This window comes from Cheilinus undulatus, linkage group 2 (genome assembly GCF_018320785.1).
Source record: "Cheilinus undulatus linkage group 2, ASM1832078v1, whole genome shotgun sequence".
In the NCBI taxonomy this organism is placed as follows: domain Eukaryota; kingdom Metazoa; phylum Chordata; class Actinopteri; order Labriformes; family Labridae; genus Cheilinus; species Cheilinus undulatus.
Genome location: NC_054866.1, coordinates 7903976 through 7921702, shown reverse-complemented (window position 1 = coordinate 7921702; position 17727 = coordinate 7903976). Strand labels below are relative to the sequence as shown.

The 17727-nt window shown below is 38.2% G+C and overlaps 1 protein-coding gene across 5 annotated transcripts in view; it reads right to left on the bottom strand.

Annotated features, from left to right (window-relative positions):
* The window catches only part of tbrg1 (transforming growth factor beta regulator 1), a 150747-nt gene that overhangs the window by 6120 nt on the left and 126900 nt on the right, over nucleotides 1-17727 (bottom strand). For 4 of the 5 annotated variants that reach the window (XM_041801362.1, XM_041801388.1, XM_041801354.1 and 1 more), the window contains 9 exons: nucleotides 12599-12728; nucleotides 10719-10776; nucleotides 10129-10211; nucleotides 8452-8488; nucleotides 8073-8135; nucleotides 5530-5766; nucleotides 4559-4629; nucleotides 1878-2119; nucleotides 1631-1767 (listed from right to left, as the gene is read on the bottom strand). In XM_041801362.1, coding sequence (XP_041657296.1) covers nucleotides 1631-1767; nucleotides 1878-2119; nucleotides 4559-4629; nucleotides 5530-5766; nucleotides 8073-8135; nucleotides 8452-8488; nucleotides 10129-10211; nucleotides 10719-10776; nucleotides 12599-12728 — 1058 coding nt within the window. Of the gene's footprint in view, nucleotides 1-1630; nucleotides 1768-1877; nucleotides 2120-4558; nucleotides 4630-5529; nucleotides 5767-8072; nucleotides 8136-8451; nucleotides 8489-10128; nucleotides 10212-10718; nucleotides 10777-12598; nucleotides 12729-12941; nucleotides 13205-17727 lie in introns of those variants that run through there. The other variant, XM_041801372.1, reaches the window with a different exon arrangement.

The window sequence follows — 17727 nt, the reverse complement described above, 5'->3', positions numbered from 1 at the left end:
TATCGCAATTTAGTCTAAATTTGGATCAATTCCCTATCCCTAAATGTAAAATCTGTACACAGAGGTTGTGATTCTCAGAATGTCTAATGCTCTTGTTTATGTTTTCAGTACATTTGTAGTCAGAGCTGTATTGACCAATCATGTATCAGATGGCTTTGGGATATACAGATTAAAGAGTCTGTGCTCATGACATCCCTGTTCCTATCTATAGTATTATAATGATGATTTTTAATGATGATTTATTTGTCTTACAAAAGATATCTGCATAGGAGAAAAGCTACCTGTGAATTATTAATCCAATATTTACTCTTCACAAATCTGGTAAAAAACGTGTGTAGAAAACTAACCAGGGTCCAACATTTCCTGAAACACATCAGTAGCAGTCATTCCATCCTTCATTAAACAAAAATTTTGAAAGCTGTCTTCCTCTCTTATGATCTGACAAAGTTTGACATTTACTCTTCATAAATCTGCAACACAATGTTGTTGATTTTTTTTTTTAAACTTTATTCCACTTAACAGTGAGTAGATCACACTGAAATTCATTCTTTTTGCGTCTCCTACTGCTGAAGTGAACAGCTGCAGTGTTACTTCTATCTTACTGTTGATCTAAGACTAACTAGAAGAACAGCCTTACTTTGGGATGAAGAAATAAAGGTGGTGATGAAGCAGACGTAAACAACACACTGAGACAGAAATCTTGCCAGGAAGTCATTCAACACTTAACATCTGGCTTCGCCAGAGTTATGGAGAAATTCATGTCTGGCACCCCCTGGCTGTCCCCCTGGACACGGTCCATCACTGGTACCAAGACCAACTACTAATATAGATATTGAACAGCCAATCACATGAGGATAAAGGCGATTTAAGTCACTTTAAACGTGGCATGGGTGTTGGTCTTGAAGGGCTGGTCTGACATTTACAACCGAGGGAGAGGAGCTTCTCTGAAGGCAAAAAAATGTGTGCGAGTTTAACAGCCGGAGAGAAGAAAAATGCTTCCTGGTCTAAAGGAGTCTTGATTTCTGCCACAAAATTTAAACAAAAGGGCGTGAGAAGCACAAAAGCCTGGTTCATTCCTGCCATAAATTAAAAGTTAGGGCTGCTGGTGGGGGTGTAATGGAGTGTGGAATATTTTCTTGGCAATGTTTTGGCTCCTTAGTACAAACAGAGAGTTGTTTTAATACCATAGTCTGCTTTAATATAGTTGCTGACCAGCATAATAAAGAGCTATGTCACAAAGCTGAAATCCTAAACTTGGGCTTGACATTAGTTTACTGCACTCCAATGGCCTCCACAATCATCAGATCTCAATGCAGTAGTTCAACTTTGGGATGTGGTGGAATGAGAGATTCACATCATGAATGTTCAGCTGACAAATCTGCAGCAGCTCGTGAAGCTATCATGTTGCTGTGGATCAAAATCTTTGAGGAATGTTTCCAGCACCTTGTTGAATCCATGCAGTGAAGAATTAAGGTAGTTCTGATGGTAAACAGGGCTGCAACCCCTAACTAACAAGGTATATGTAATAAACTGCACAGTGAGTGTTTGATGCATGGATTATTCATAGCAAGAGGAGAGCCATGCTAACAGTTATCTAAGGGACTTTTCAGTGGTAAAGTCAGACACCGACCTCTCCCAGACTGTAGACGGTTAAACCCCCAAGCACGATGGGAAAGACAGGACGGCCACATGAGTCCAGAGGGATGGGCTGCACCAGCTTCCGAGAACCGTCTGCGAGCTTTCTCTTCTTCGACATCTTTTTTGGAACTGAGAAACACAAGAGAATAAAATAATGACCAAACTGTCAGCAAAAACAAATGTAAACCTGCAGAATCCTATCAGGTTTTATTATAAATCTTAAATTAAACAGCACTCACTTTCCTCTTTTCCATTTTCCCGGCCTCGCTCTTTCCTTTCCTTCTTTGGTTTTTTAAGAGGTCCCTCTTCCCCTGTTGAGCCCACTGATGCATGGTTGTGTCCCCCAGATTGGCCTGAACCCCCAGCAGGACCTGCACTTAATGCCACTGGTGGAACAGCAGGGTGAGAGCTTGTGCTGGGTGTTGGCAGTATCTCTCCTTCAGAGAAAGTCTGGTACTGCAGCAGTGACTTCAGTAAAAACCTGAAAATGAAATTAAATATGAGTGAATCTCTGAGTTCTGTTGTTTTCAACACCTGGCAAGACATGAAAGGCACAACAAAAGCACATCAAAATCCACCATGCACTTCCTGGCAAAAAAAAAAGTCCCCATTTGGATTTAGCTAAGCATATTGTTCAAAGTCTTTCAATGGATCATTGCTGCAGTGATTCATGTTTCAGGTGGTAGCCAATTAACTCTAACTGCATATCAAATGGTAATGGAAAAGATGTAATTCTGTTTCATAAGGGTCAAACTATTATAGGCCTGCAGTGAGCAAAGACTAGAAGTACTGCCTTGAAGTTACCTGCTTCCAGTAGATAAACAAATGTAAGATAATGAGACAGAGTGATCAGTAAAGAAGAAGAGCTGGGAATGGTTTCTGTGGTGGTGTCAATCTTATTTCATCAATTTTTTCAAAATAAACTTCAGATCGTAGAGTTAGTTAGGTGTCCGGGGTTCAAATTGATGTGTAAATATAATGACCTTTGACCAGGGAAACCTTCAAGTCCAAGAGAAGCATTGTGCCAAATTTGACCAGAAAAAACCCTCATTGCATTCCTTAAATTTTGTCCTCACAAGATCTGAGGTCATCATCCATTTTTTATCCCGCTTATCCCATTGGGTCATGGGGGGTTGGAGGGTGTACCCTGGGTGTGCCAATGGCGAGAGGTGGGCTACACCCTGGATCAGACACCAGTTAATCGCAGGGCTGACATATAGAGACAGACAACCAGGCACACTTACATTCACTCTAGAGTCACCAGGACCCCACACATGCATGGGAAGAACATGCAAACTCCACACAGAAAGGCCCTGACTGGGAAATGAACCAGAAACCTTCTTGCTGTGAGGCAATAGTGCTAACCTCTGTGCTGCCATGCAGCCCTGATTTGACATCAAATAAGTCCAACACTTCTCCTTAATGCCTCACATAATTAAAAAACTCACAGAGAGCTCAGTGGACAAGTCAGAGGTCATCTGCATCTTGTAATATCTAATATTTCTCTTTTTCTGTTCCCTTTCAACTCATAAGATGTTCCCTTTGTTTATGGTGAAGTTTGTATCATAAACTTCAATCTACCTAAAGTTCCTTATTCTATCGCAGCATAAAAACAGGTCTTTATCCAACCAGGAAGTCAATGATAAAAAAAATTACCAGAAAAAAAAGTTTTAAATGAAAGAAGCAGGATTTCAAAATGCAACCAAGGAGTAATTAAATGCAATTAACTGCATAAATATAGCATTAAAACTTTTTATTGTTTGACTAACCTGTTTTATCATCAAGTTAGAGTGGAAAATCCCTCAAAGACAGCACAGTTTCATGATTTGTTAAAAAAAAGTAGATTGAAGGCACTGGAGGAGGATTCCTCAGGTTTTAGATGTTCTGACTAAAGACTTTCTGTTCTGTGACTCTGGATTTGGTCTTCCTGGGATTGTAATTGCTCTGTTTTTTTATGTTATCTGTGCTTAGCCTGGAAAGTCTTATAAATGAAATCCACAATGAGCATTTCCTGGTTAAATAATTTCAAATAAATAATAAATATGGCTCTGATAAAAGTTTGGAAAGACAACTCCAAAAACAATGCCTGAAGCTCTAAACCATTATTAAAAACTGGAAGGATAGTGGTAAAGGATTATTTTTAAGTGATTATTGATTGTCTTTGAAGAGCAAAGAAACATTTGGTGTATTCTGTTTATGGGTGAAAGTAAGAGCAGTTCCACAGACACAATGCTACGAGAACTCAAAGGATTTAGATTGACAGTTTAAGAAAACTACTCATCCGTAAGGCTGATTAAAAAAGGCTTCAGTTTGCTAGGTCCGTTAAAGATTGGATGCTGGAGTCATGAAAAGGATCATGTGATCTGATGTCCAGATTTACCCTGTTTTCAAGGGGATGGCCATATCAGGGTGAGAACAGGGGTAGAGGAAGTGATGCCGCAGTCATTCCTTGTAGTGCCTACCAGACTAGTCTGCAGGGGCAGTGTTAGGATCTGGGGTTGATTCAGTTAGTCAGGTTGAGGTTCAGCGATGTTATGTTCCCAGAAATGGGCTCAGCTGACGACCTGATCTACCAAACAATATGCTTTTAACTTTCAGAGATTCACTGGGCTCATATAGTCAAAGTTATAATTTTCTTAAATGGGTATGCTGCTACAGAGGCCAGATGGTAAACCTTAGAAGGAATCTTTGATTGGGATGGAGAAATCTTTACATGGCAATCCAACTCTCCCATCATCAATGGTGATGAATTAATGCAGCTCTGGATGGAAATAAATGTTGAAGCACTGTATACGCCTATTGAAATGATGCCATAGCCAAGGGGGTCTAATGAAATATTAGAGTTGAGTGACTTTTCTGGGCCTGGCACAATAAAAATGTAAAAATAATAAAAGGGAGAAACAGAAACATGTTTACTCACCTCCGCTCCTCCTTTGCTCTCAAAAACTTTTCTTCTAAGTGAGCAACTTCATCACAGAGAGCTGCATTCTCCTGTAGATTAAAGATTATCACTACACTTTATAAAAGAAAGATATCGATGCACTGCTCCTGAAAAACACTTAATTATGTTTTTAAAAACTAGTCGTTTTGTCATCTCAAAAATATTATATCAGGGGTGTCAAACTCAATCACAGCAGGGGCCAGATTCTGGATTCAGGTCCAGTAATTTCACCAGTAATAAAATATGAAAAAAAAAAAAAAACTTTGCATCGATGCTAAATGATTCTGAGGTTAAAGTCTCATAATCTAATAAAAGTACATTTATTGGTTCAAAAAGGTGAAAAAAATGAAATTGAAATATTGTGTTTTTTAAAGGCAAATATATTAGAAAGTCAAAATTCTTATTTTAAAAGGTCAAAATATGATATAAAAATTGTAATCATGAAATTAAAATATGATTTAAATTTTTAAATTGTGAGTCTAAAAGGTCAAACTATGGGATTATGAAGCCAAAGTAAAGAGTTGAAAATATGAGATAAAATACAAAATAAATAGTTAAAAATGTCAAAACATGACTCAAAATTTTAAATTGTGAATCTTAAAGTTCAAAATATTATATAAGAAGTCAAAATTATGAGTTAAAATGCTCAAAGTACAAAATAAAAATCCAAAATCCCAAGTTTGAGTCCTTGTTGTGAGATGAAAAATTGAAAATATGAAATTAAAACACAAATCGAATTATTTTCCCACTTATCTAATTATTTTCACTCCTTATGTTTTCTGATTTTATAACTTAACAAGGATATTTTAAATCTTCAAGGATAAGTTGACATTTTTATACTTGAGGAAATCTGCATACTGATGGGCCAGTTCTAACAAATAACATACGATCTTGCAGGCCGGATTTGGCCCCCAGGTCTTGAGTTTGACACCCCTCTATTATACACTTACAAAGATCATGGCACGAGCAGCTTTACGCAGTCTAAGGTACTTGAGTCGGTACTTTTCATTCTGGTTCTTCCGTGGACCCCGCTTCATTTTGGTCTTATGCTCTGAGGAACTGGTGGGAGAAGGGAAGGCAGGACCAGAGGCACCTGCTCCAGAACTGGAGCCGGTGTTTTGATGTGGAGAGCTGAGGAAAGACTGTGCAGTGAAGGCCTGCAGCGCCTGCTGCCGCTCCTCATCAGTCTGTGAGGAAAGAGGGCGAGACAGTCAGAGATCTGGTCATCTGAACCAGGAGAATCTGAAGCTTGTGCTGGTGCTGGTAATAAATGACTGATGCAAACAAAACTGAAGACAATCTAAGAACAATGACAGATCTAACACTTAAACTGCTGAATGACAAATGAAGTTTTCTGAAAACAACAAGTGCAGCAAATTATAGGAATTATCAAAAAAACAAACAGGAGGATTACTTCTCATTTTCTGCAACACATCTCTAAGAGTCTTATCAACATTTAACAGGCAGGAGCTATGAGCATGATCACAATGTTGATTAAATCATTTTAATAACTGACTGGTTTGTAGCTTTACAATTGCAGCTCAGAAAAAAAAAATCCACAATATTGTAGATTTATTACACAAAGGGAAATTTTTCAAGCCTCTTTGTTTTAATCTTGATGATTACGGCTTACAGCTCACAAAAACAAGCATTAAAAATACTAGAATATGTCAAAAGACTAATCACAAAAAGGATTTGTAACACAGAATACTTGGCATTGTGAAAAGTATTTTCCATTTACGCACTCAACACTTTTTGGGTCTCCAAATCATCACTAAACAAAAATGTTAAGTTATGAGTTTAAATTATATAAGACTTTCCCTCATTAAAAAAAACATACATATATATATATATATATATATATTTGAAACAAAAAAATGTAACTGTTTATTTTATCAGTCAATGGACCGTCTTATCTAGCTTGACACTTGAATGTTTGCATGATGTTGAGAGCATAAAAAAGATTGTATCAAACTGGTATTTTGATATATTTCAGGTTAAAGAAATATTGCACCGTCTGTGATTTGAAAATTGCAGCATGCCATATTGTAATATAATCTAATTTGCAATTAATTGCCCAGCCCTAACATCTACAGCCAATATTTATATCTGATGTATTTGTCGTAGACATGAGCAGAAATGTTCATAACTGCTGATACTAAGTTGACTTTTTTAAGCTAATATCATGCTGATAATATTGTGCATCACTTCTCTGTTTGGTTGTTACTCATTTTTTTGTCTGTAGTGTCATAAGTTTTGCAACTTTACCGACAAACATAAATTTATCTGAAAAAAAAAAAAAAGTTACAGAGTGTTTAAAAGCATTTAATTTCCACTGCCAGGTAACTACTTTATACAATTTGATAACATGGAAATGTAATGATCAACATGAAGAAAAAAAAAGTGCAATTAAAAAATAAAGAAATAAAATTACAGTTTTGGACTCAGATCATGTGTAAACATTATCAACTCAGTCCCAATCCATAAAAACATAGAGTGCTGCAGTAATGAGTTATAGAAGCCAGAAGTGTGTTGGCAATTAGCATGCATGGTTCCATCATCCCAGTCTGTGGGATTTTTGAACTCTTTTCTGGTGGCCTGAAATAAGGTCTTTGGTAAACACAAACTGCGGAGATTTCTGGATTTTTATTCCATGAGAATTAAATCCAACTGAAAGGTCCCTGCTTGTGAATTTTGGAGCTTTTTCACATTTTAAAAAAGGTGATAGCTAACAAGTGGCTAACTTGGACTGCAGAGTTTTTCAGGGACATAAAAGTTCATCACATCGGACATGTAAGTTCCTCTACCAGTCCACCTTTCAACCAGTGTGTTTGAAACTTGTTACTCATAATGAAGAAAGTCTTCCACACATCCAATTTCCTGAGAGGGGTGTGGTCAGGGGCGGAGTCAGACAGCTAAACCATTTAAAGTCACAGACTCAGAAACAGCTCGTTCTGAGAAGGGCTGAAACAGAGGGGTTTTTAGACATGCAAAAATCCAATACTGGAGTGTTTTTCAGCAACAAACTTCACAGGCATGTTTTGGAGACCTCTGAGACCAATATAAACTTGTTTTAAAAGAGTAAAATATGTCCCCTTTAAAAGTAGGAGTGTCGAATAAAAGTTGGAAGATAAAGGGTGGTGAAGTTCCTTGATAGTCTAGCTTTTTACTTTTACATACTGCATTTATGCTTCAAAAATTATGAAAGTAGGGTTAATTTGAGAGGATTATCTCATTTGGAAAAAAGCTTTCGTCATAAGCTTTTTGCATCACTGTGCTTATTTCAGCAATAGTCTTAAAACATATGAAAGAAAGAGTACACTTCTGTTTATGGAACCCATGCAATGCTAATTTCCAGGTTGGCCTACAAAGACACATCATCCCTGTAGCACTTTATAGTCAGAAATTAATAAAATGGTCAAATACAGTTGAAGAATCTCATAACATGGTTGAATTTTGAGACAAATTTGCATTTATGTCCCATATAACTCACCAGCAATGCAAAGACTCCGTTTCTGTTCTCAATCCTCTTGAATCTCCTGCTGCCTTTTTGTGTCTGAAACATAATGTGAGACTGAGGCCAATGCATGAGGCTGTAAAAGCCAAGTTTGATCGCCAAAAGCTGGGAGTTAATTTGGATGATTTCTGTTTGGTTCTGTTACAGCACAGGAAATGTTGGCCTCTTTAATATTTGTGAAAAAAGGTGAAAGAAGCAGGATAGAAAAACAAGGGGGATGGAAAAACTGTGACAGAAATACACATGATGAAAGTGCTGTCAAGTGAACTCAGACAAATGCTTCATGAAGGTGCAGATAAATAACACTCATCAGCAGAGGATGCTGTCAGACTGAGTCTGTAAATATTCAACTTACCTCACGGTACATTACAGCCTCTAAACTTGATTTTGCACTGCAAGGGAGATAAAAAGAAAACACAGAAAGTCTAAATGCCAATTTAAGAGCAAGTTTTCTGCCCACTGGCTTATATGTACAGAGTCGTGAAAAAGTATTTGCCCCCTTTCTGATTCCTGATTCTTTTGCACATTTATCACACTTAAATATTTCAGATCATCAGACCAATTTTAACATCTCACAAATACAACCCAAGTAAATAAAAATGCAGTTTGTAAATGATCATTTCATTTATTAAGGGGGAAAAACCCAGCATCACACACCCATCAACGACACCCAGGCCTGATTACTGCCAGATTTGTTGAATCAAGAAATCTCTTAAATAGAAGCTGTCAGACAAAGTGAAGTAGGCTAAAAGATCTCAGAAAGAAACGCATCATGCCACAATCCAAAAAAATTCAAGAACAAAAGAGAAACAAAGTGATTGAAATCTATCACTCTGGAAAAGGTTACAAAGACATTTCCAAGGCATTGGGACTCCAGCGAACCACAGTCAGAGCCATTATCCACAAATGGAGAAAACTGGGAACAGTGGTGAACCTTCCCAGGAGTGGAGCCAACCAAAATGAAGAGTGCAACAACAACTCATCCAGGAGGTCACAAAAGAACCCAGAACCACATCCAAAGAACTGCAGGCCTCACTGGCCTCAGTTAGGGTCAGAGTTCATGACTCAACCATAAGAAAGACACCGGGAAAAGATGGAATCACAGGAGAGTTCAAAGGCCAAAACCACTGCTGACAAAAAGAACACAAAGGCTCATCTCACATTTGCCAAAAAACATCTTGATGATCCCCAAGACTTTCGGGAGAAATATTCTGTGGACTGACCAGGGATTAAGTTGAACTTTTTGGAAGGTTTGAGTCCCGTTACATCTGGAGTAAAAATAACAGCATTTGATAAAAAGAACATCATACCAATAGTCAAACATGGTGGTGGCAGTGTGACGGTCTGGGGCTGCTTTGCTGCTTCAGGACCTGGACCACTTGCTGTGATTGATGAAACAATGAATTCTGCTGTCTACCAGAAAATCCTGAAGGTGAATGTCCAGCCATCAGTTCATGCCCTCAAGCTCAAGAGCTCTTGGGTTATGCAGCAGGACAGCGACCTGAAATATAGCAGCAAGTCCACCTCTGAATGAAAAAAAATTAAGGTTTTGGAGTGGCCAAGTCAAAGTCCAGACTTAAATCCAATTGAGATGCTGTGGTGTGACCTTAAACGGGCAGTTCATGCTGGTAAACCCTCCAATATGGCTGAGTTGAAACAATTCTGTGAAGATCGAGGGTCAAAATTCCTCAACAGGGATGTGAAAGACTCGTCACCAGTTATCACAAACGCTTGATTTCATTTATAACTGCTAAGGGTTGCACAACCAGTTATTAGGTTCAAGGGCAATTACTTTATCACACAGGGCCAGATAGGTTTGCATTTATTTTCCCTTAACAAATAAAATAATCATTTAGAAACTGCATTTTGTATTTACTTGGGTTGTCTTTGTGAGATATAAAAATTGGTTTGATGATCCGAAACATTTAAGTGTGATAAATATCTAAAAATATCAGGAATCAGGAATGAGGCAAATACTTTTTCACAGCACTGTAAGTTATAAGGTGTGTAGTAAACTTAAGTATTGCTGTACTTGGACTGAACAAGTCCCCTGTCAATGATTCTTTGTTTGATTTCCTTTATGTGCATGGGGCGTCCAGCCTCTTCCAGAACAATCTATACAAGGGAAAAAAAAAAAAAAATTACCTAAACAACAAAAAATCTCACAACAAAGACAGTGGTGAATGTATAAATTAGTGCTGCACAACTGATCAACTGCAATCAAGTCTGACTGTGAAATTACATGACAGCATAAAAGGCTGCAACTGTATTGAGTAGAACTCGAAAGGTTTGCAAAAAGTCATTCAAAATTATAATAGTGCCACTGTATATTATAGAAGTACCTTCACTTGAAAATGGAGGTACTTCTGTAATATTTTGGAAGTTTTCAATTATTTGAAAGCAGTACTGTAAAAAAGGTCAGGTTTTTTACCTTATTTATGCTACTTCAAATTTGTTAGGTTTAAGTTGAGAAAATACACTTCAAAACATTTATTCTCAACAAACAAGTGAGTACACTCATACCATTTCTGAATTATACTGCTATCACAATAGTTGATTACAATTACCTCCGAATCATGCAGCACTACTATAAACAACATCAAGCCGAAAAAAGTTTGTTACCTGTGCAGCATCAAGCCATGTGAGGTTTGGCTTCTCTGCAATCTCACTTGGTGGTTCACTGCAAATAGAAAATGATGGCCTTAACACAGTTATTAACATTGGTCACCTACTTGTAGATCGTGATATACTGCTACATCATTGAGACATTTCAAGTACAGGTGAAAAAGTACTCAACTGTTGTACTCCTCTAAAAGCATGGTTAGTCTAGTTAAAGTTTATTCATGTAAAAGTACAGGTCTTTAAATATACTCAAATAAAAGTTAGAAGTATTGAATATAAAATTTACTTTAAGCACTGAGTAGATACTGATGAGTTGTACAGTAAAATATGATCTTTCTTAAGGGGCAATAACAACAATAAAAGAACAGAACTCCAACCAGGTTGTTCAGGTAAAGTCACAACTCTATAATAAAATAAAACACACAGCAAATTTCACAGTGTCAATTAAACTCATACAGAGTAAATTTAACACTTTAAAAGTGTCTATACTGCTCCACACTACATACAGTTAGACAACACCTTTGAAAGTCTTAAATATTTTTACAGTACGACAGAGCTGCAGTAACTCTTAAAAAACCTGTGGTCAGGTGGGTCTCCTCTGGCAACAACAAAGCAAAGTGTCAACCTCATAGCAAGCACAGCAGGTCTGAACTCGGCCGCGGCGATCTAAAAATAGCTTGCACCGACAACTGAAGGTAACGAACCTATTACTAAGACTATAGGAATTATGGCAAAGGGCGAATTTGCCAAAATGTTGAAGTATCCCTTTAAGGTCAGTATCTCCATCTGTTGTGGCTTGTCGGGCTTGAGTTTACCATGATATGCTCTCAGCATATTTTTGCAGTGTTCAGTATCTTTGAGCTCAGACTAGAGAATTTTCTGGACTTTATCTGTTGTTGTTTTGGGTTGTTGACATGAACAAACATTTGCATAAAGAAAGCATTTTTATCCACTAGTGTTGACAAGGGTACTTAAATCTTGAGAAATAGTACTGTAAGGTACATTTAGAACAGATAAAAAAGTGTGATTGATTTGCAATTAATCGTGAGTTAATAATGGAATTTGTGAGATTAATCGTGATCAAAAATTTTAATCTATTGACAGCCCTAATATATATATATATATATATATATATATATATATATATATATATATATATATATAACTTTCTCTGTGAACATTATAGGGTAACTTTAGTAGGGTTGGGTATTGTTGGGGTTTCTTCTGATACCAGTGCTGTATCAGTAGTTTTTAAGATGGTGCCTAATCAGACTCTGTATCTAAAAGATGCCAAGAAAGCAAAGGATAAGAACAAGAAACAGATCTTACTTTACGTAAGAGGTTCAAGCAAAATTCATAAGCTGGTGTTGTGTCAAACAACACAGTGAAAGTGTCAGTCAGTGGCTCTGTGTCATAGTAGAAAAATGCAGGCGCACTGCTCCACACAGCAAAATGATTAAAAAATGTTAACGCTCTGCTAAAGTTCAGCAAGAGCACATAAATCCCACAAATCACTTACTGTATTTAGTGCCTTTCATTTAGAGAGACAGTGAGTTGTGTTGGGATGGCGGGATACCAAAATGAAGCATCAAAATCTGTGTTGCTAATATTTAGTCGGAAGAGGCTGATGACCACTGCTTTACAAAACATTTACATCGACTGGCACGCTGAAATGCATTCTTCTTTAAGTATATCACAAAAATTAGCCAATTGGTGATAACGTTATGGCACTTTATTGATTTATATCAATAAAAACTTGACTGACAGGAGACTTAGTCACAAGGCACTCCTCTACTTTTGTTTCAGAGATTCTTTTTTGGCACATCTTTCTCAAGTATAGCTGTGATGATAAGCCTGATAATCCCATCATTTAAACCAACCTCTCCAGAGTTTCACCACCTCCAGACAGACTGGCGATGCTGTCCAGAGCAGGAAACAGAGAATAGTTTCCCTGCCCATCAGGCTCCATCTCAGATTCAAACGCGTTGAGTGACTCCATAGGAGACAAACCTGGACAGAAAACAAAAATTAAAGCATCCTCCTACACCTCAGATACCTGATACACCGTAATCATCAATGACAACAATGGGACTGGACAGAAGAGCAGACGCACTAGCTTGTATGATCTTATAGGGAGTTGTAAGCTAAGATATGCTAATTGCATTAAGCGTTGAATGGAATATCTTATAAAAGCAATAAATAACTGAAAACAAATACACAAACCTCTGCAAAAAAAAAAAAAAAACAGCAGACACCCTTCTTCGACGTGTGCTCCTGCTTTCTTGTACCTCAACCGGAACCCTCAGTCGTCTTCATTGTTTATATTTGCCGTTGCTGTCTGGAGCCGTAGCAAGGAAGTTAGCAACTTTATAGCAGCTTCTGTCGTCATTATAGTGAAAACAATGGAGCTGCGAACCACTACAATAATTAGTAAAAGGACAGGACGCCAATTTTATATCGATAATAGAGACCAACGTCTATTACATATCGGACAAAATTACGAGGCGCACCATCACCGGATATCCGGTATGGCAATCGATGGGATTTTATGCAGACGCCTTATTGGCTGTGTTTGGTTTGACCGCTGCTGTTATACGTCGACGTCTACGCCATATTACCAGAGGCAAGACCGCCTCACAAGGATATAGGGGAGAGTGGGATGAGTTGCGCCAGTTTTTACTCAAAGTGACTTTAAAGTGAGGCCATGACAGTAATGCCTCCTACTAAAGTACATACATATATTTCAGGGTGTGGTGCAACCCTGGGAACAATAACTTTGGATCTGAAATAAACTGTTTAAGAAATATAGCTTTCAGAAAAAAAGTGGTCTCATGGCACAACTTGCCCCCGGTGCGGGGTAGGTTGTGCCTTTGGGGAGAATATGTTGGGGTAAATTGTGCCAGTGATTATTGAAGATTATTGAAGTAAAACAGAACATTTTAATCTCATAAACTGTAACGCTATATAAAAGCAAGACAAATTTAATACAAAATTACTCATTTAAGTTTTATTTAGATATCATCACCCTATCAACTTATGGCATAAGTCATGTTTTCTAGTTTTTGGGAAAACACAAAAAACTTAAATACACAATATATGATATTTGTGAATCATTCAATAAAGTGACTTAGGCCAATTTCTGAACGTCACATTGTGACTTAAGCTACTAAAAAACTGAATAAAACTGCTCTTTCATATCAGTGCAAACTCAAAACTGAAATCAGTGTTAGCTAAATTAAACAACTGGCAGGTTAATCAAACACTTGTGAGGCATACAATCTTCTAACTTTCCCAGCTGTTCTGGGCATTCTTTGCTGGGTTCTAGGTGTGTAGGTCTCGGTGTGTGGTTGTGTGGATTTGTTAGGGTGGGTGTGTAGGTGTGTGTGGGTCTGGGTGAGAGGGTGTGTGGGTTAGGGTCTAGGTCTGTTGGTCTGGGATTTCTGTCTCTGGGTGTGTGGGTCTGCATGTGTGGGTCTGGATTTGTGGGTATTTGGGTCTAGTTGTGTGGGTGTCAGGGTTTGGATGTGTCTTTGGGTCTGGGTTTATGGATGTGCCACTGGCACAACTTAACCCAGGCCCTTTAGCACACTATTTTGGAAAAACTAGCATGATCCAGCAGTTTAGAGCTAATATCATGCTAACTGTATAGACTCATTGTGTAGCCTAATAAAGCACTAAAACATGTGTGAAATGTTTTCAAACTTGTCTATAATTGTTCAGACACGACAATCAAAAAACCTTGATCATAGAAATCTTACTTTGAAAGGAAAAAAACTGTTTTTTGAGCTAAAATGTGCTTATCTTTCATGCCATGTGTCTCCCTTTTATGCAGGATGAGTAAATGGATGGCTCTTCAAAAATGTGTGGTCACATGACCAATTTCTTCTATGGTTTTCTATAAACAAGAGGTGGTAGTACTCCCCCCCGGCACAAATCCCCCCACTCTCCCCTACAAGTCTACGGGGATGGCATACGAGATGTCTCGGTAAGGCTGTAACACCATGACTCTGCAACACTAGAGTAGAATTATTTTTTCTCAATTAACCTGCACTGCCTGAGGGCCTGAAAAGTGTAAATGGACTTTAAACAGCTAAGAAATAGGATTCCGACTTTGAGTTTTTCTCATTCCAACCAACCTCAGCTGCTGCTAATTGGCCATCCACGAGGTCAGACCAAACTTTCTATACTTTGGCTGCTCTACCTGAATGGAGTGAATATTAATTTTCAAAAGAACTGCATCTGCTTTTCTGTGTAAAAAGAGCTGGACACCCACTCTAATATTTTTTTCCCCTTCAATTCTTGCCTTTAAATTTTTTATTTGGTAAAGATGAGTGAGGAGGACATTTGAGTTACAATGCACTATTATGCACACAGGATATTATAAATGGAGGACCAGATAACTGTCATGGTTGGTTCACTGAACAAATGGGAGCCCCAGCCCCGCCTACAGAAGCCCCAAATCCACGACCAGCCAAAGAATCTGCACATTGCACTGTACTAACCTGACACGCCAGATGGATGTGTTACACATGGATTCATCTGGAAAACCTTCAATACTAGCGTTTGGGAAAAGGCAGAGGCTTTGAAAAAAAAAACTCTGAGTGTGATTGGATGAACGTTCTGTCCGTCACATCTTTACGGACCAATCAGAGCTACAAAACATGTGACGTAGCTGCAACTGAGGTGCGCGTGTGCTGCTACCGAGGAATAACGCGAACCATGGCTACTGTAGACATGTCAGTACACGACTTTTGTCGTTTTTTGAAAAGAAAACAACTCACTGCTGTCCTTTGTTCTTCTTTTAACGAAGAAATGTCTTCAAGTTCTGATAAAACTGGCACTTAAGCAGCATCCACGCTAAGCTCTTCTGCCATAACTGTATCGGCCTCTTGTTGCTGCTTGCTTACATCACAACTCTGCTGCCCCCGAAAGTGCTGCCCCTTGACGCTGATTGGTCCTGTCACTTTCAAACCAGGCCCAAACGGTTCAGACGGGAGCTCAAGTCTCAGTCTTTGGTCACAACTCTAAGTCAAGTCTCGAGTCTCTGTGGTTATAATGAGTGTAATATGACGTCCAGTCTGCTTAGACCATGGCGTTGTTATATCTAAGGAATTTAAAGCCTATTCTGTATTATCACCATCAAAAGGATGGGCTAATTATTGTCTGTGGCTGGCTGGCTGTAGTGTGCACATGTGTACGTTTACATATGATCAGGACTTGATATTAACTTTTTTCACACCATACACTGTGACTAATGGTTATTAGCCACTCAGTTTTTCCACTAGCCACAATTCTGTTGTTGGGAAACTATGTGTTATATATCATATAAACCTTTGATATGAGATGAAACACATGCTCTCCCTCATCAACAAGATCAATTTTAGCTGCCTTTGCTGCTGCGTAAAAGACACACGAAGGGTTAAAGGGAAAGGGATGATAGAGAAAAGAGTGGCGGGGACAGGAGATCATGATGGAAAATTAAAAACCCAAGATTGTGCATGAGTTTTGTAATGGAGAAATATCGCCATCTGCTGTTCTCCCTTGACTATCAGAGGATAACTTGTGGTCAAAAATATTTTGTCTGATGTTTTGGATACAGCAACCAGAAGTACATATTTTGCTTTTATTGCTCTTTTTTAAGAGATACTGCCAATTCACTTTAATCTTGTGTAAATCCAAACAGGAATTGGGGTTTTTAAAAGTTTTGTATGCACATTTTTGTCTGTCCACTAGTGTAGGATTTTTCTTCCTTTTTTCAGTTTTAAATATTGCACTACATCAGACAGTTCCTTGTTTTTTAAAAAAGGGGGAAATTAAATCGATTGCTGTTTAATATGTGTTCCTCTGTATGATGATTTCTGTATTGAGAATGCGGATGTGTTCTCTTCCTTACTGATTTTGAAACCACTCAGAAATGTTACTTTTACTTCAGTAAAGTGTCTGTGGATAAAGCAGTGTATTTGACTACTTGAAACAATAAAAATAAGCCTTCACTTCTCAGTGAAAAAACATTAAATACATAAAAGTAGACCTGGGCAATAAATCAATTTGTGGAAAGTCTACATTTTCAAAAATTACATCTATATTATTTTTGGACTTCCTACACTGCTCTCCTCAGACTTTGTCCATTTGAGTGCAGGCAAACTGGTTAGAAACACCTATGTAGAATGTGCAACTTGCTTTTTCTTCCTCAGCCCAGCACATGCATAAACAGGGACGTCGTTAGGCCGTTTTGGGGGGCTGAAGCCACCCTAAAATGTTCCTCAGGCCCCCTAACAATAATTACAGTTATAACAGTGACGAAACTAATTAAGGAATGCACCACAACATTACGTTGCTTTCTGCTTTCCTAATGTATAGAGCAGAGATACACAGCCCATAGTCGCCTGTGGCTCTTTAGTGCCAAGTCTAAATAAAAACTTTTATTTCCTTTTAATGCGTGTATTATTGTCTTTGGGTGCGGGCGACAGAAGAATGTGCGTAAGAGAGCAGAGGAAGTCCGCTGGTGTTGTGTCTCTTCAGTAAGTGTAGCCTACTCACTGAGGTGTGCTGTCTTGTGTTCAAGCTGAAGCTTCTTCTGTCCTCGTTGTAACAAGTTTCTTCAGTCACTTCCTGCCCATGCTCTCCCACACTCATATTTTATGATTATCATTGCGATAAGCCTCGTCGGTCATCAGTGACACACACACACACACACACGGATTACAAGTTGAGATAACGTAATATCTAGTGAAACTTGTCCAAACATGGGTGTTTCACTTGATCTTTAATGTATTGCTAATAAATACTGTCAAAAGAGCAGAAACAGGAAATCAAAGCCACAGAATGAGGTGAAGTGGAACGATGTGTCTGCAGGTGTGAGGCAGGGCTGGTTTTAGTCATTTGGAGGCCAAGGGCAAAGACCAATATGAGCCCCCTCCCCCTTTAGCTAAAAGCATCAATAATGAGTGGAAAAAAATTAGAAAGCATCTTTTTTATGTTAATAAAGCCACAGAACTACAGTAGATGT